General features: G+C 43.2%; 1 protein-coding gene across 2 annotated transcripts in view; it reads right to left on the reverse strand.

Annotated features, from left to right (window-relative positions):
- The window catches only part of mpp7a (MAGUK p55 scaffold protein 7a), a 140,581-nt gene that overhangs the window by 74,677 nt on the left and 45,711 nt on the right, over positions 1 to 20,193 (reverse strand). For both annotated transcript variants that reach the window (XM_083935789.1, XM_083935790.1), the window contains exons 4-5: positions 10,436 to 10,513; positions 2,710 to 2,790 (exon numbers count right to left, since the gene is read on the reverse strand). In XM_083935789.1, the coding sequence (XP_083791915.1) occupies positions 2,710 to 2,790; positions 10,436 to 10,513 (159 nt within the window). The remainder of the gene's footprint in view (positions 1 to 2,709; positions 2,791 to 10,435; positions 10,514 to 20,193) is intronic.

The following is a 20,193-nucleotide window of genomic DNA, read 5'->3' on the forward strand; positions in this document are numbered from 1 at the left end:
ACGTTAAGTACACCTCTATATCACTAAAGGAAAGGTGAGGAGTTAAACCACTAAAGGTCAGCAAAAACAAGATTTTTACAAGGTGGTAAATTGCTGGATGGTCAGCTGGGGTAGGGGTAGGGGGAAGGTATAAGATCTACTCTGTGGCTAAAGAGTCGTCCGTGACAGTTTGCAGTGGCGACAGCTTTGGTTAAAAGGAGAAAGTCCAAAGATATTGATCAAAGTCGAAGTTACAGTACTTAATTCTTATTAAATGTATTAAACAGATGTGAAAATATCAGAATACACGCATCACATAAATTAAGAGGGAGAGAGAACCATTCTTAATGATGTAGACTGATAATAGTCACTAAGATGTATAACATTAACTTAAGCTTTAAAGACCTAAAAACGGATATCCTTGATCCATGCCTGAGATGCGCAGGGTATTGTATTTTCCTATGTGTGAATGTGTGTGTGTGTGTGTGTGTGTGTGTGTGTGTGTGTGTGTGTGTACACCTGGCCCACGTTCCTGATTCCTGCCTTCACCTCTCCTCACCTCATCTGCTCAAGTTGCCGAGCTTCCTGATCGATGACTTTAACAAGCTCTGTGTTTTGATGAATCGACCTTTGCCACGCCAAATACCTTTGCCGTAAGCGCAATTAAAATAATAAACGCGTGATCTCTGACAGAAGCATGCTTCATAGCTAGTGCGGTGATCCTTTGCCGGCGCATTTCACTTCGGGGGTTGACAGAGACAAAAGAGATCGACGTCCCCACGTAGCAAAGCAGGAGAGCAAGGCTGTGATAGACTGTGACCGTTTGTCTTCGGGATAGCGTGTGTTTGAGTGTGCATCCACCATCATGTGTCTATGTGGGATAGCGTGTTGATTGCTGGTTAAGTGTGATTAACTCAATTATATGTGACCCCATTCTCAGGCCTTACTGTATGTCACAGTTTCTCTAGATGTATAGAGCTGTATTGTTTTCATTTAATAAATTAATCATGACATCACTAGCACAGACATTCAGAAATCCACATGTTGATCTGACTTGTAACCCTGATCCTTTTTGGAACCCCCGTCTTTTCACAACCCTTGACAGTGAGAGGGATTGGATATTTGGATGCACTGTACGAGTAGTGAGTGTGGTGTGTGTGTGTGTGTGTGTGTGTGTGTGTGTGCATCGTGTTGGGAGAGGACTTCATATTGAGCTGTTGTTTCTGGCAGAGCCCAAATAAGCATGACGACAGCGCATTAAAGAAAGAGCTCGTCCAGCTCTCCTTCTATCCCCCATCACAACGGCAGCTCTGTCTGGCTGAGACACCTGCACGGCCTGATGGATGGCCAGTTATGCATTTGAAATTATAAATGTGTGATACATTTTGTAGCTGTCCATGTCTGGCTAACGAGGCCAGCGGCCGCAGCCGCCGCCAGCAAGACAAGAAAAATCACAGCCTGGATCTAAGTGCCTTATTACTTTGTGTACTTCATGATAATCGCATCCTTTTAATGCCAGCGCAGAACAAACACTGATATACAATGTTTGTGGATGACATCAGTGAGAATACGAGCCAAAGATTCAGTGTGTGAACGGCAGATATTTTTTTTTACATAATACTGTGGTCCTCTGTTTAAGTGCCTGTCTCTTTAAGAACCCCTCCTTAAAAAACCCAGTTTAGTTTGATAAAAGTTTCCAGATCCTCCGCATTTCATTGCAGCCGGGGAGTGAATGTAACAGCACTGTAGCGGCACTTTCTGCCTATATGTATACACTGGAGATCAAAATTAGAGAACAAAGTATTAATACTTGATTTATTCTGAAAAATTGGTTATTTTTTTATTGTTCAGAATTTGAAAGAAGATCTGCTGTGGTTGGTTATACCACTGGTAGTACAGCTTGGTCCATTCCTCTTGCAGTCTCTTCCACAGTTCAGTAACTGTAGTGGGTTTCTTAGCCATTACTTTGCTGCCAAGGATTTTCCAGAGGTTCTCTATGGGGTTTAGATCTGGACTCTGACACTTCCTCCTAACTGACTTCTTTAAACGCCAAACATAATGTTTCCCATCAGACGCAAATACATTGAACTTTAGCAATGTCATGTAATGGTTTGGGGGATGTTTTCTTGCAGCAGGAGTTGGGCCTCTTGCTGAGCTAAATCACATGAACTTTCTTCGGCAACATTCAATACCTTCACTGCAAATGTCTCCCAATCAGCCCGTTATTTTCATGCAAGACAATGCCCCCTCAAACACAAAGTAACTTCTAAGAAAGTCACTACAGTTACCGAACTGTGGAAGAGACTGAAGAAGAATGGACCAAGCTCAAACCAGAGCAGTGTGAGAAACTGGTGATGTCCTGTGGGCCCAGATGTGATTAAGTAATTCAAATAAAGGGCCTCTACACTTCCTGTTCATTTTTGAATCCTATAGAAGGAAAAATTGTTGAAATCTTCTCTTCTGATTTGGTTACTGCTCTCTAATTTTGATCATCAGTGTATAGTTGTGACATCACAACCGTCCTGATGGCTCATTTAAAGACAGTTTCTGAATATGGTCCGTGTGCATTTCTCTGGTGATTGAGCATTTTGATACTTTCACTGTGTTGATACAGCACCTCGGCCGGCTTCATAACAAAACAAGACATGGAAATCTCACTTTTTACAATATGGGACGTTTAACATTTGCCGAACATTAAAGACTTTATTAAAGAGCAGGGGCCACACTCACCTTCATGTGGGGTTTGGCCAGTAGTTTAAGAAGCTCTCCGATTTCTCCATTTGTAGAGTTCCTTTCCAGCTCCTGGGACAACTACAGAGGACACACAGGACAGCTTCTTTAAACAAATGCATTCATAATATGATCAATCAGTAAATTACATTTTATTAGAATGAAATAATCCCACAGTCTTTTGTAAAGGTTCTCACAAAGATTATCATTTTTGATGATTATTGTCCTGTTTTTCTAAGTCTTATTTCCATGACTGGCTCGAGTTAAAAACAGATTCTATTACTTTTAAAGATCAAGAGATATGGATCTAATGGAAACTACTTCACCCAGTTTGTAACAGTAAGGTAACCCCTCAAAAGCATGTGTAAAAAGTGAAGTCATACACTACCTTATATAAAAGGTTCTGGCTGTGTTTGTATTTTCAGGCAACCTCAACCAACGGGGTCCCATCTGACATGAAAGGTGATCGTGTGCTAAATTAGGTGCATCTTAATGGGAGGCCTAGGTCCCAGCTCGTCATGGGGCCATTTTTCTCCTGATTGAATTTACTATTCAGTAGGATCATTTTTCAATGAAAATCTCAGGAGCGACCCATTTCTCTTGGAAACGACGGCAGCTGTGAGAGCATCTCTGAGCAGTGGGACTGCGTTGGACTACAGTCATGATGAATGTCTGGTAGCTGTGAGACGAGTGACTCCGCTTCTAAAGCCCAGGCCACGCTCCTCCGTCTTTGCTCTGATTTATGGATGAGCCTCCTGGACGTGGTGTGAGTGTGGAGAGGAGAGGAGATGAGAGGAGAAGAGAGCCGTCGCACACAAAGTCCTGCTTGTACTGAGCCGGGATCGGGAGATAATGTCGGCTACACAAAGAGGGCCGGTGGAGATCACAGGCCGGGGTGTGAAGGGAGAGCGAACAGTGATAAGAGAAAATGCACGGTCATGTTTCTTCTCCTGTATGTGTGGTGTGTGCGCACGCATGTACAGACGATCTTACCGTACATGATGTTCCACATGTGCTGTATGTGAACTGTACACGTTAAGAATATAGAGAGCACAGCAGCCCATGTGTCCTTAGATTTAAACATTTATCTTGCACTTTGCCGTCTCTTCAGCATTTATAAGCGGCATTATTTTAGGACTAATAAAATGAATCAGCACTATTTTGTTAATCTATTAAAGCCATTTTAAAGCAAACTGCCACACATCTGTAACTGAAAATGACTTTGTGTTTTGGACTATTGCTCAGACTAAGCAGCACCCTACTTTTTATGGTAAATGGCAAATGGACTACTTATATAGCGCCTTTCTAGTCTTCTGACTACTCAAGGTGCTTTCACAGTGTTTGTCACATTCACCCATTCACACAGACATTCACACAGATGGCAGTGGACATCTACAGACCATCTAATCTAATGTAACCATTCACACCACATTTACACACCCATGCGCAGCACGGGGAGCAATTCAGGGTTCAATGTCTTGCCCAAGGACACTTCGACATGTGGACCGGGGAAGCTGGGGATCGAACCACCGATCTCTCACGACCCACTCTATCACTGAGCCACAGCCATGGCCGCTCTATTTATAGGCATTTGATTATGCGAGAAAATAACTGGTATATTAATCAACAATGAAAATAATCATTAGTTTCAGCCTTAATAAAATAAGAACTTGACATAAAGTCTAATGCATACAAGAACTAAGTTAAATATGACGATGATGATGATGATGATGATCCAAACTGGGGGTGAAAGGATAGAGGAGGACAAAATGTGTACAGACTGTCATCATAATATTTATATCTATACAAATAAAAAGTACTAACAACATAAATAATAAAAGCAAATAAAAGTAAACATTCATGTGCATGCTGCAAATACGGATATTGTATTATTATCATTTTACTTCCTATGCTATGTTTGGCATTTTGTGCATAATTAATTCCATTAGTTATGTAAATCAATCCCTGTTTTGTTTTGCTCATTCTACATCTATGTTCCCTTATTGTAAAGCAAAAGTGCTATGCAAATAAAGCTCACCATTATCTGAACTGCCGTTTAGTCACGTATAACAATCAGCAGACGTGTTACAGCTACAAATCACCTGACAGTGGATACAAATGTGGTCGGTTTCTTGAAATATGTCCTTTAATAAACCTAAAAGAACGAACTCACAAGTTAAATAACAGACCATTTTAAACAAAATTTTCAGTTTAACTTCCAGCAGGAAAATGCTACATGCCGGTTAACACTGCAGTACAAATCGTGTATGATAAAATGAAGCATTGCATGAGGCAGCGTACCAAAGAAGCGTGAAGAAGCACATGGATCATTGCGGTGCCTCTGTTGTCATCACCTAACAGATAAGCTCAACGGGGGGGCAGTTTCCCCCAAAATGCAGCGTTCTCCTTTAAGACAGACGATGACAGAGGTTGGGAAAACCAACAGTTTGTTTGACTAACGACCCCTGTGGAGTGGGAATAAAGCAACAGAGGTAAGGAAGAGGTAAAGGCGGGGGGCCGAGGGTTAGACTGGGGTTAGGGAGGATGCTTTGTCACTTTACCCCAACACAGGAACATGTGCTTTTGGCTGGGCAGGGGGGGGGGTCTTTTCATTATTTCCATTAGCTTTGACCCCCCCAAGGGAGAGAGACCACGCTAATGAATAGTCACAGTGGTCAAGGTTACTCTAGCTGAACCTCAGTCAACCCCAGCATTACTTCACTTTCTCAAAGATACAAAATAATAGAATCTGAAAGCGAACGGTCAGAGGGGAAGGGTGAAAGTGCGAGAAAAAACTAAATGTGGAAAGGGAGAAGTAGATATAAAGACACAAAACAAAGAGACGATCAAAGAGGGAACGTCTCTTGCTCTGATCCGCCGTCATCCATCACCTCATCGCCAAGCTGTCTACAGCGAGGGAGGGAGACAAAGAAAGATGGAGAACTGTAACTTTCCAGTCCCTCATATTGTCCTATTAAAGCACCTTGTCCCATAACTCAGCTTGGAGGACAGATGGGACATGTTTGACAACATGCTCTGCTCTCTACCTTCATGCTTCCATGTTAGAGTCATACTTTCCAGCCTCAGACCTTCACAAAGAATGAGGGAGGGGACAAAAAATGATGCCGGCCTCCTTTGAGACTGTGTTTATTTCATTTGTTAAATGTCATGGCAGGCACTGCCGTGTTTAGATAAGTTTGATCCCAACATGTCAGTTTACAGCGCTCCCTTGACCCCGAACGGCTGAGGGCTCACGGCTTTGATATATAGCTGCTTATATATCAAACGGACCTTATTTGCTTTTATTAAAAACGGATTAAAACTACTAACCTTTTATTTTGAAATGCCTGATCAGCGATCCATTTTATATGATGGGTAAAATGCACTTTGCCTTGATTTATCGTGCAACTGATCAATAGTGCATTGGTTGACAACAGTAAGCGTTTAAGATGAATTCGTTCTCACGCAGCACAAAAATGTTTTCCTATTATTATATTTCATAGGCTTCAATAAAAGATGTGTCACGGTCTAAATACTGACACGCTCTTAGAAAACAATGACATTATAAAGGAAACAATGACGAGGTGTTTTTCTCTCATGCAAATAATTAAATTTAAGAGCATCATGAAAAAAAAGTCTCTAACTGTATTTTTAATGGGGTCATTTTTGAAATTCATAAAGCATATCAGTAGAACTGTTTAAGAAGCCGTTACTCAGCTTATTTTAGCCAACAATAACAGCTTGCGGGCGCGCTCATTTACAGCCCCAGCGTTCTCAAGCATAGACAGAGAAAACAGAAGAAAATAAAGTTAAACAATGGGAAATAAAAGCTGCAAAAGGAGTCAAAAGCTTCAATCAGCAAGGTAAAAATGTTCCCAGGATTGCATCATAAGTCTATATAATGAATAATTGACCTTGATATTAAAATCACTATAAAAACAACCTAGAAATAAAATCCTCATTATTTTTACTGCTACGATAAAAAGGAGTTTCTGTTGATAAATTGCCTGAATGTAATTTGCCAACTATTGTGATGATTGATTCATGTTTTTATTGATTTAATTGATTCCTGCTTCTCAAATGGGAACATTTTCTGGTTTGACAGAGTTAAACTGAATGTACAGCATTTGATTTGAGGATAAAACAAGACCTTTGAGGACGTCGTCATTGGGGAAACGTTTTTTTGCCATTTCCTCACATTTTAGAGACCGAACAACTAATCGATTAATGGAGGAAATGATCGACGGATTAATCGATAATGAAACTAATTGCACTTTAGAAGGAGAGCAGATAGAGAAAGTCAGGAAGAAGAAGTTTGGTGGGACAATAAACTGATCAAACTAAAAAGCTAAGCCTTTATTATCCGCAAAGAGTCGTGTTACCAGTTATTACATCAGTGTTGGCCACCACAAAAAACAGTTTGTAGCTATTATTGTTCACTGAAATTGATAATGTAATACCTATCCAGCAGTGTTATATTCTGGTGGTCCTTTTTTATTCATATCTTTAAGATATTGGACCTATCAAAAGGCATGTGGAGCCATAATTAGCTGTACAATAAAAACTGAAACTAGTGTCACACATTACTAGTTGTAGGTCTAGATTGCAGACCAGTGCCCTCTGATGGCACCCAGTGGTCTCCCCAAGTAACAGCAGGTATTTGGGTGAGAATAAAGATGTTGGGAAGTCGGCCAGAAGAGGAAAAGGAGTCTTTGAGGGGAGAAGGATACAAGTCAGCCACAGGGACATACAGTCTCAGTTCAAGCGATGGACACTGATCTGGAACAAGGGGCTGGCATTCAGCTGACGGATGAAGTGGCCTGTGTGGCGTTTCAGCAGGATTGATAGAGACTGATTGGGAGGACGGACTGGAGGGCTGGAACATACATGAAGCTGGCTCATGTGTGAGGCTGATTTGTCTCTTTTTAATTCATTTAATGTGGTACTTTACCTTCCACAAGAGAAGAGTGCTTCTATTTCAGCCTTAATGAGGCCTGGAGAGAAACTACATGTGCAGTAATAAACGTGTATGCACATCCATAAAAAGTGTGTGTGCAGTCACCGACCGACATGTCTTAATATGTACTGTATGTAATACAGCACCAATTCCCTGGGCCCAGTATCGATCGTGTTTCAGGCGCTGTTGGCGGTGCTCGTTTGTTTGAGCAGTGGCAGTCACCTGCTGTGAGTGCTAGACAGTGCAGCCGGGGGCAGACGGGGGTTAAAGTGTCATTTTATGTTAGGCAATAAATTAAGCCTCCATTACCCGAAACCCTAGCCCGAAATGAATTTCATCTAACTGCAGATCTCTGCCTTTGCACTTCAATCCTCAGCCACCACTTCAATAGCATTCATACGGAGCGGTGACATGGCTGAAAATGAATCCGCTTTAAAAATACACTGCAATGCTCCGGGTCGGGAGTTTTTCTTTTTTTTTGACCAGCCAGGGAAGGGGGACTCGGGATTGTGGTGTGCTGTGAGACGCTTTGATACACCATCTCTGGGATTTATTCAGATACCTGATAATCCCGAGGAGACATTTTGCGGGGCACTTACCAGGAAGCATAAATTTGAAAGTCTGTAATTTGCCAAAAAGTATGAGAAATAAAATCTGTAAGCGCGGGGTGGGGGGTTGGGGGCTGAAGGCTGGGGGTCTCTTGAGCAGACTAAAGCCTCTTGCCTGAACCTGGGGAGGCAGAGCAAAGACTTGGGAAAGAGAAACAGAAGAGACTCTTCACTACTCTGTTGGCTGCTTGAATCTGGTGGAATTCTTGTTTTGGTGTTATCTGTTTGGTGGTGTCCTTTGCCAGGGCTAACAGCAGGGTAGGACAAACACACAGAGAGAAAAAAAGCAATAAAAGGTCTATTTGAGAATGCTGTAAAGAATCGAGCTAGGCCATCCTGGTTTGGTTTAGGGTCCGGGGTGGTTTGGGACTCCAGTCACCCGCAGTGGCGTGTGTGAACCTACCAGGATGGATCGTTCTGGCTCCTCCGGTGACACTTGTGGCCTGTAAGGTCAGGAAAACCGCTCTAGACCATGAGACGGCCTTTCTTTCGTGACAGTCTCAGGACACTCTGGATTCTCTCCTACTTTCATTTTACCCCAACCGACTGTACAAACTTCAGCCCCTCTTTCTCTCGTCTTTCCCTTGACTCGGTACTAATTAGGATGATGTATGGCTGCGGGCTCTTTGGTAGGGCTGGAATAGTCGGAGGCACTTTGATTACAATAAACAGAGCTGGGGATTTCAAACAAAACCACACACCAGTAAAAGGGCTTTTCCTCCACTCCGTTCACCCTGCCAGGCTGGTTCTTGGGTTTACACAGGTGTGGGTGTGTGTGTGTGTGTGTGTGTGTGTGTGTGTGTGTGTGTGTGTGTGTGTGTGTGTGTGTGTGTGTGTGTGTGTGTGTGTGTGTGTGTGTGTGTGTGTGTGTGTGTGTGTGTGTGTGTGCACATGTGGATGTGAGCGGGGCACTTGCATGCTTATGTGCACACGTGGCTTTTAATAAATACTGCAGATGAACAATACTGTAACAAATGTCAGGACATTGGACGTTTACTCAATAAATCAGACTAAATATCTTTCACAGCTTGACGAGGGCTGCAGGGCCACTGGAAGAAACTCATCATCACCGGTGTTGTGTGTGCTATTATTGTCTGTGTGATGACTTCTCATTAACAGGTTAACTAATGAAGAGGGACTGCACGCCATAAAGGATGCTTCCTCTTGCTGAATGCGAATATTTAATGTGCTCTCCCCTGACTTCTGTTTATATCATGCAACTCCACAATCATCTGTAGTTTGTCCGCCGCTGTTGTCTGTCATGCATGCCCATCCATCTTCAGCTGTTCTCTGGATAAGTGGCCTTTCCAGCGGGTTTCTGCCTGAGGAAAATTATCAGTCTGTCCTTGCAGAGCTGGACTTTCAATTTGGTGGTATATAGCTAAATGTTTGGGCAATGAGTGGAAACCAGGGTCAGTGGTGGGTGTAGAGGAGGGGACAGTGTAGTGTTATTGTAACAGAGAACGAGTCTAGGAAAACACACTGAGAAGGCAACAGTTCTTCGTTCACTCAAGGGGTAAGAGGTTGAAGCAGTGCCAAGGCTTCTGCACGCTACTGGGAAGGGTTATGAGTGTGTGACTGTGTGTGTGACTGTGTGTGTTACAGACACGCGATAAAGAAGCACTCAGCACGTGTGATGCAAAGTTTTTGAGTTGGATTTGCACAACATCTAACTGTTGCACTGAAGAACAAGAAAAACTACCCACCTGCTTATACTAAGTCTTTCTGGGTTTGAGTATAAAACAAATCATATCTGCCTGGTTTTCAAATACAAACAGCAAGACAGGCCATGACAGAAAAGACGTGTGTAGGCGGGTGACAAATTAAAAGGAAAAACCGCTAATCAGCTTTACACTGACTATGTTTACATGCATGCACACAAATAGTGTGATGTAAAAACAAGACTGCAATCTTCAAATATTCCCTCAAAATATTTCACATCAGATAGTTTCATCACATAGATCAATTTAGAGAAAGTAATTGTGTATAGTCGATATCTCAATATATGATCAAGATAAGTTTCATTAAAAGAGGATATATTATCATATTGAATCATCCTCACGAAGACTTTATGTAGTTTTTTTTCCATGTCCTTTGTCACCCATTAGCATGTTCTACCAAACAAAAGGAAGCAAGCCTTCCTTTCAAAAAATGAACTTACTTCATGGGCAAAAGCTGCAGCGGTGACCAGGACGGGGACGGGTTTGCTCTCTTCGTAGTGCCGCAGCTGTTCGTGGATCTGAAAGGACAGATTGTGTTCATTAGTAAGAGAGAGAGAGAGAGTAAGAGAGAGAGAAAGAGAGAGGGGAATGAGGTCAACATTGGGTTGCAGAGGCCACAGCAAGGCCTCTCTGAACACACACGTGTGAGTGTGCATACAAAAACCCATGTGCACTGCTACAAGCACACATGTATGAAAACATGTACAGCCTCCATCCACACCATGTTCTACTCGCGCACACTCACAGTAGATCAAGACGACAAGCAATCACACCAAAAGCACACACACACACACACAGCTCTTTCACACGAGAGTCCCTCGACTGAGCACAACAGAGTGCTTCTAAGTATTACAGCTCGCTTAGCCACTGTACAAACAATCCAGTTTTCCACCATGCATTTGATATGCCCCAGTGGCCGGGTGGGGATTCCAAATCATTTCAACAGTCTGGTTAAATTGGCTAAACATTTCCTTATCAGTTTCAACACTGCAACTGCACAATGTTGAGAGACAAAGCTGCATCTCTGGAGACTCACTAAAATGGAAAGTAGGCCCGACTCGTGTGTTAACATTTACTCATTTACACACACAAAAACACTCCATCGCTCAAAAACTGATATGTGGAGCAGAGATGGAATAATTCATACACACGGCCACATGCTTGTGCTCCAGCCTACACACACGCAGACACACACACACACACACACACACACACACACACACACAACACTACAGCAATCCCATTTGCGATTAAAGAGCAGCTGTGCAGGAATGTGTTGACAGCCTACAGGCTGCTGTCAGGTCCCATCAGAGAACAGACAGGGACAACTATCTTCCCAACAGCCACTCCCGAGTCTCTCCTCAGCACGGCATGGGGAAGAGGAGCTAGGCCATAGGTCTGACTGATAGCTGGACTCCAGTCCTAGAGCATCCAACTGGATGTCCCACAAAACATTCCAGCATGATGGAACAGAAGTCCTTCTGGCTGGGGAGAGAGTGACAGAGAAGACCCTGGGCCAACTTGGTGTCTAGGGCCAAATCCGCGCACACACACAAGCACACACACGCACTCACACTCACACTCACACGGAGCCGTGTCAATTTGCGACAGAATCATTGTGTAGGACAGAAAGCGACAAGAAAAGCAGTTTGTTTGCTGTCAAAATGTGAGCAGCTACAGATGTTGCATGCAATTAAAACATCTGTTTTACGATTGTTAGACATTATTTTTTTCTCCTCACTACTCAAACCATTGTTAACTAGACAGCACTCTACAGTAGCAGCTCTGTGGATACCGTTAGATGACACAATCACAGCATCTGTCCCTTCTAACGACATTCCTGCTGGAAATGTTTCCCAGTGTTTGGGGCCTAGGCTATAAATTTTAGAGAAGTCCTGATTAGCAATTGTTCAAGTTGTCATCTGTCTTCGATAAACCACCAGAGCCCATGATGTCATTCACAACACAATACAAATACACTAATGTCAGCATTCACGGCACTTTTATGATTTTCATAACTTTAACTATGTGTTAAATGTCTTTGCATATGTACGCCCCTCATTGCCTGTTAGAACTCCAGCTAAACTGTTGGCCTTAAGCTGGTACAGCCATTTCAGCTTGACTTATCCACACAGTCTCCCGTGATAAATCACGACCCTTTAGGACTGTGTCTCAGCCAACAGAGCAGCAACGGTTCAAGGTCAGCTTAGAGGTTCTAATCCCTGTGTAAAGCCGATATTACTCGGCTATAAAACATGGTGCATTAGGCGTGTCGTGGAGGTAATCTGTCGAAGGCCTTGGGGAGGCAGATGGTAGCTCAGCTCAGCTGTAGTGAGCAGAAAGCAGTGACTTGAGGACCACAGATGGGAAGTTAGATGAGTGGTGGCAGAAAGAGCAAACAATACAGTGGATCTGCGATGGTCTGGAGAGGCGCAGGAACTTGCACATGAGTAATGATATGGATAGGGACGCAGATTGAAATCAGTACAAGCTTGTCATGCAGCTAACATAAGCCTGGGTATACTCCAGTGTTTCAGTGGCACTGAGTTAAACTGCTGTCAGAATGTTTCATGTTTTATGGCATCAAATTTAAGACAGCCACTTTAGGGCAATTCTTGGAAATTTTCATTCTCATCTGTTTAATTTCACAGAGCCACGTCATATTTGAACAGCTACTCTGTACTGTTCATGAAGTCCCAACAACTCCACCCTGTGCTCTGACTCTGTCTGTCTGTTCTTCAGAAGAAGGCTGTAAAAAGCCAGGCAGGCAGCTCCGGTTACTTCATCTGTCCTGATCATCTTTGGAAGAAAACAGATGAAATAAATGAGAGAGGTTGCCAGTGTCTTCAGCGCTCCAACATACCACAGTCCTAGTGACATCTGCTTAGGTAGTTGTTGCTCCACCACCTCGACTTACTAAGTTACTGTGGAATTTCTCCTCTGCTTGGTGAGCAAATGCGAGATTGAAATGCTTTTATTTACAGTTCAGGACACTTTCCAAGTGCCTGTCCATGACGCAGTTATGTATTTTAAAGTCATTACTGCGCTTTTTGCATAGCGCGTTCTCTGTCCCTTTGGTGAGGCAGCAGTGCTCCTGGCAAACGGGAGAAGTGGCCTGGTGGAATAAAAAATAAAAACTGAGATGCAGTGTGCTACAGCCAAGGAGGGCTTAGCTCAAACTACACTGTGAGTCCTGGACACACAACCGAATCAAAGACCAGGATTCTGAAGCTTCTCAGTTGAGAAATGTAGTGCTACTTCTATGTAAAATAAAGCAGAAAATGTAGGATCAAAATGCTCAAAACTCAGGGAGGTAAAGCTCCCCGAAGTAGAGGCTGAGATGAAGATGAATGAATGTGCACCTTCACTAAAAGTTTTTTTAAAAATATGCTACAAAAGGAGCAGTGTTTGTCCTGTCTTCCCAGAGTCCTCAGACTAAGTTGTTTTTGCTTCCAGAAATACCCGGTGGGCTTAAAATACACACAGCAACACACACGGAGTAAAAAAATGTGAAGAAAAACACTAACACAGGAAAGAATTGATATGAAAGAATTTCGACAAGGATGGACTGGAATAAAAACATACCGTAAGATCCATCTTCATCATCCAGCCACTGTTAAGGTTACGGGTCAGACACCTGGGAGAAATCTTTAGTCCTAAGATTAAGTCATTCAAACTGTATTTATGTTCTCTTCATGATCAAAGCATGTGGAACAGTGAGAAGAACTATGACAATGGGAGGTATAGCCAACGAAGAAAGCCTTACAAACAGTAATCCAGATATACTACAGCAAGCAATGTCTGGCACAGAAATAGGGAGAGAGCGTGCAAGAGAGTGAAAGCTTGATAGATGGAGAGGTGTGCTGATGGAAGGAGAAAGAGAGGTCTGGAGATCACAGGGCTGGATAGTGTTTCTGTTTCTGAGTCTTGCAAAGAGGCTCAAGGCCTCTGGTTAATGTCCACTGCCCAGAAAACTTCTAGTTGAGCCAGTGAGGGTTGACAATCTTCTCCCACTCCTGTTTCTATATCTACCCACTGGAGCGGATCCGGTATCAGACTCCTGTTAATCCACCTGGGTCCGATCTCTTGGCCTGATCCAGAACACCTTGTCAAGGCGCTGTGGCCTGGTAGACTGGACCAAGTTAGGGAGACAGGAAGGGGGATTACAGACAGACGTGCAGGGTTGCAACTAGAATAGCTGTGAAATGATATGTTTACTCAAGGAGCAGAAGGAGAAATTAGCTTTTTCTTCTGTTACAGTAGTCAGTTTACAGAGTGCTGGCTTTAGCCCTGGCATCATGGCATCGGGTCCTGGACATTGTGCTGTGGTCCATGAGCAATCCTGCAGATGATAGAACCAGTCTCCATTGATGATGATGTGACGTTCACAAACGATCTTTTGAACGACTTTTTGGTCAGAACGAAGAGAACCGAGTTGTCCTTGAGATTCGTTCTTTCTATCGCTGTGCCCAAATTTCACTGCCTAAACATTTCCACCCTTTCCTGTGCCGATGGGAATGACAACAGCAGCTGGAATAGTGGGATGTGGGATGCACAGACAGCTGTTCAGATAGCTGTTACACTGAAAACCCTTTTATTGACACTATCCATCATGCATGACAGGCAAGCGCAGGTGCACAATTCCTGATTGATTGTCAGATAAACAGTAACTCCGTCCCTTAATAAACTATTAAAAAAGGACTATGAGCCGTTCATTCAGAAAGGAAGGGAACGAGAAATCCGGCTCCCTCAAAGAACCGCAATTCCCATCTCAGGGTACTACCAACAAGTTGTCATCAGGGAGCTTTTTTCAAGCTATAAAGTAGGACTGTGCAATATGATGATAGAAAAATGTCTATTGTTTATGCCGTGGTGTCATTAATCATGAACTTTACAGGCTGAGCGGTGGTTAAAGATGAAATGAGCCAAAGTCACTCCGAGCGTTATCAGCACGGCCATAGACTGTGTGTTTCTCTCTTCATTAAATCACCAGAAAACAACTACAACACACACACACACACACACACAGAGAGACCAGTCTACACACACCAAAAGCACGACTCTGATACAGGCTGCAGTGTTTCAGTGGTCTAAATACACGGTCAACTTTTGTCAAAGAAAGATACAATTCTGTGTGGCCAGGACACGCAATACACAGTCACACTTGTGTACATTGCTTAAATTCTCCCTGCAAGTTTTCGCCATCACCAGTGGCAGTGGCATATATCACTGATGTGATGCAGCTATTGGGTTACGCAGTTTGATTCTGAATGACTGAGGAAATAAAGCCAAGACAAATGCATCCGACTTACTGAATCAATACTTTTGAGGCAGTCCATTCAACATATACATTTGTGAAGACTACAGTACCATTAAAAGCTCCAGGTGAGCCCATGATGTCTTTATGCAGTTCTTAGGCCATGTGGGAGCCATAAATAATACTATATGGCACCACAAACCTAATTTTCCATATTTTGTTTATTGCTCCTATGCTCCATGTCCTTGATTGGCTTCATATCATGTAGACCTTCTGGTTTCACTTTGAGTCCTTCTTTTCCTCAGGAATACAAAATCGGGGTCAACCAAAGTGACCTGGAATAATGGTTGTGGGATCACTCTAGAGATTTTCCTTGATTACCAATACAGACATTTGACTGATAGAATGGGGACTGGTGTATCCGTAGGCCTCTCCTCGTTTTAATAGTACGCCTCCCAGTACTGTAGATATGGTTCAAGTCAATGACATTAAAGTTATTCAGTAGTCAACAGGGCATACTGCAGCAGTTTCCCTCCTCCTTTCCCATGTCCCTATCACAACCTTGCTTTTGGCTTCCTCCATCATATATTCGTCTAGCTCTTCTGGCTCAATTCAGAGACGCTTGTTTGTGGACATTGAGCGTGATCTTTCAACTTCTTGCTGTAGTCGACCATTAAACTCCTAGGAAAATATTTGGAAAATAGCCCAAGCATAGAGTATAACATTGCAAGGAAGGGGATTTATTTTGGATTCAAGTGAGGTTTTCAAACCGTAAATAACCACCTTTGTGTCGGAAAGAATATTTTATAGCAACAAATGGCACTGTAGTGAGTTCTTTCCTTTACAATAACTACCATACCAAGTAAGAACAAAAGAATCTACACTAAGCTGACAAACTCAGTTGCTCATGAGGTTTGATGTGTTTGATCTGAAGGTCATCTCTTTTTAAGGATGGAAGCTACCTTCTCCAAAGCAACTTGCAGGTATTTGCACAAGTCCCAGCGAGGGCTCCTGTTCCGCCAAAATAATAAATATAGACCTCAGAGGCGACCACTGCACAGAACGTGCTGACCACAGACAGTACTAGTAGATCTCTGAGGTGGTATAGGTTTACAGGCTGAGTCCTAAACCAGAGACGATTAGCAAGGTGTTATTGCTGCGTACAGGGTGTGGAGTTGAAATAGAGCTATGGCAGCAGGGTGAGAGGTTTAGAACAATTTCCTTTTTGTGATCTTCCTTGGTAATGGGGACCTGAAAGAAGGTATGTTTTGAGGTGTGGAAAGGGCAAGATAAGTGACTAAAGGGTAGGTCTATGGTTGTTGTCAATGAGTAGAGTTGACAGACATTACAGGGTGAGTCAGAAAACTTGGAGGGCTACCTAGAGCACGATCCAGTTATTCATGGGATACCAAGTCTGGTACTCAAGGAATACAGGCCAGTTTGTCTGAAAATGAGCTCATTTACCAAAAATAGCTGAAAATTTCCACTTGGGTATAAGCGTCAGCTGCAGCACCTTTACATGTCATTAAAAGGCCTGTTGCACTGGAGAACAAACTGGCAAGCCCACATCAATGTTGCTGTGTAACAATGTTGCAAGTGCCAAGCCTATTAGCAACTAACAGGAGCAGAATCTAAGGGAAATCGGACAGACCACAAAAAGAGGGATCTCAGGGCCTGGCTAAAGGCCTGCTGACAGAAACTTGGTCTTTAAGGAGAGCCCCACCTGAGGCAGGTGGAAATTGAATATTGTATTATATTTCCTGTGGCTTTTTTGTGGAGCTGAAACTTGGCAGCGGAACAGTGAGTGTGGTAGAATTTATAGAAAGTACACTTGAGTAACTCCCTTTAATTGAAAAGAGGGGAACTGTCTGCGTCGTTTTAGGTATGCTAGCTAAATACGCCAGCACTCACATTACATGTCAGCTCTGATGCAGCACCGATGAAAAGTCTGCAAAATGAGGTGGACTTTCGAGCTCTGGGCCTTGTTGAAAGATGATATAAGAAAATATTTGTTTCATCTATGTGACATAATAGGATTAGGAGGGATGTGAGAGGCTGTCTCAACCAGCTAATGAGGGCAGGTGAGAAGAGACAGAAGGAACCCGAGTCTGGTTTCAGACTTCGTGTAGGTCTTCTTCTTTCTTGCCTCTCGTTCCATCTCCGACACCTCTTCCTCTGGCCCTTCTCTCTTCCTCTACAGACTGACCAGTAACTGATGCTTCACAATTACCCAGGTGAGGCTTGAGTGTTTCCATGTGAGCGACCTGGGTTGCCGAGCCTGTCAGATTAACATGATGTGTGTGTTTTCTCTCTGCTGTTTAGCCATTCCAAAAGTATCCCCTTCACAGCCTTGTGGAATAAAAGCCGGGATCTGTAGGGATTTGATAGTGGGGCTTTAGAGGAAGGCGACAATTAAGGCTTTATTAATGGTGTGCCACTGACGTTAGCCATGTTCACCTGAATGTTGCGTCTGAGTGCTGGTCTCTGCTGTAAGGTGAGATGGTTGTTCTGTACTTCTGTGTGTTTCAAAGTCTCCCTGTCTGTCCATTTGGCTCACTAGCTGACAGGCTGGCTCACGTCTCAGTACCAAGTAGAAAGCAGAGGAAACACATAGTTCTGCCTGTCTGGAGCGGGGCAGTTTCCACTTATGCCTCCATGTTAACGATAAGAGACGCTAAAAGCAGATCGGTTTCTCTCCATTGCATAAAAAGGAAGAATAAGAAAATAGGTTCAGAACAAGCTCATTGTGGTGAAGAAATTATGTGGTTCTTTGATGTTATACTGACGTATTTGATTATTCCGTGGCTGTGATGGCGAGACATGACCATAACTGTATTATACAGGGTGTCTGTATTCCAGGTCTTAATACATACTGAATTGTAGTGAGAGTGCCACTCTCTCGGCACTCTCTGGTACATGAACAAAGTGGTATTCAAATTTCTGAATGACATTAAGGTAGTTGATTTGACCATTTAATACTTCTTTCATGCATACACACACACACACACACACACACACACACACACACACACACACACACACACACACACACACACACACACACACACACACACACACACACACACACACACACACACACACACACACACACACACACACACACACACACACACACACACACACACACACACACACACACACACACACACACACACACACACACACACACACACACACACACACACACACATCTGACATTTCAGCTTTTGGCAATCACTGAGCTCAATTTGTTGGGCTTCCCTTTGTAAGCAGTTTGAACATAAAAAAGAAGGGAAGGGAAATGGATGGGGAAAGGGGAAACTGTTTCCATGAGCTCCCAGCCTTTTTGCCATTGGTATGGTTGGTATTGCATAGACCTCTTTTTCCATCCATCCATTCCTAGTTCCAGCGTATGCAAAGTAACCCAGACACTCACTTTTCCTAGCTACCTTCTCCAGGCTCTACCTGGGGGCTTCTAAGGTGATCGTAAGTCAGATGGGCCTGGGATCTTGTGCCTGCCTGGAATACCTACAGGGAGGCATTCAGTTAAAATACCTAAACAACCTCAACTGGCTCTTCTCAGTGGAAAAGAGCAATGGTGCAGCTCATCACATTATCCCTAAAGGTGATCCGCAAAACACAATGCAAAGAAAACTAATTTTGGTTGCTTCCCCTTCATGCTTACATCCCTCTTTACCACAACAGTCCAGTACAAGGCTTGATTTCTGCTGATACTGTACTTAGCTCCCTCTTGAGTCTCTGGTCCATCTCACTGTTTATATCACAAACTGTCTTTCATTCAGATTCTGTTGCATCTTAATTATTGGGGCATTAGATAGCATTAATGGACGATTTAAAGACCTAATGTCTTCTAGCAATTGAGCAAGCTAAAGCTTTTTGTACTCCAGGTAGAGAGCCTGTGAGGACATGGCACTTTTGTCTCAACAGCGCGTTCTCCCCCTCCCACAAGTTCCACTTGAAAGTTTAGCTAGGTATAATCAGGAGTGATTAGAGGGCAAGGTGAATTGGGAGCTCCACCCTTATGCCTGGCTAAATATCACAGAAATATAATGCCACCTTCATTAGCATCATTCTATCTGCCTTACACTATGCAGTGTTTTCTTTGGGGCCGGCGAGAATGAGAGCCTGAACATGCACACGCCCTGCCCATCATTATCCATGTTCAAGAGGCCTTATTCTTTGGCCATCCATAACAATCCAGGCATCAAATGAAACCTTTCTGGTTTCCTCAAGTCCCGCCATCGGGTTTTGCTTCAGCATCTGAGGTATGCCATAATTCAGGCACTTTTACACGCTCACATTGGCGCAATAAACCCCTGGATCCTGAACAAACATGCTTACACAGAAAAGATTTCTTAAAAGGGAGGGGATGAAAATTATGTCAATTTTTCTCTCTCAGTCGTCTCTGTGACATAATGATTCTGGCTGCAGGGAAAAAGAGACCACCAAAGGGGGGAAATATATCATGCCAGCACATGAAAACAGTCTTGGGCATTCTTTCAAAATGGAGACCATATACAAAGGATACATTCAAATGTAGTTCTAACAATTAGAAAAGTTTTCTTAGTAAATTGAGTAATTTCTCAGTTACATCAGTCAACTGGAGAAAGAGCTAGGGCAGTTGTTACATGCATTTGCTGGTTGAATAGAGAGAGACAAACAAGCTGATTTAAAGAACAAAAGCTCTTCTGTTCCTTTCCAGTAGCAGGAGAAGAAGAAGAAGGAGACTGGCTCCCGATTGCAGAGAATCCCAAGTGAAGATTAGGTTAGGGCAGAGAGACAGAATGTGTTACATTCATTACCTCCGTCTGTCTGCTAGCGTATAAAGATATCATGTGTGCTCATCTTCTCCTCAAACTCTGCAGCTATCTAGTTTAACAGGCAGCCAACGGACCGCAGGCCCATTCATGCTGCCAGAGG

This window comes from Echiichthys vipera (genome assembly GCF_963691815.1).
Source record: "Echiichthys vipera genome assembly, chromosome: 21".
Lineage (NCBI taxonomy): Eukaryota > Metazoa > Chordata > Actinopteri > Perciformes > Trachinidae > Echiichthys > Echiichthys vipera.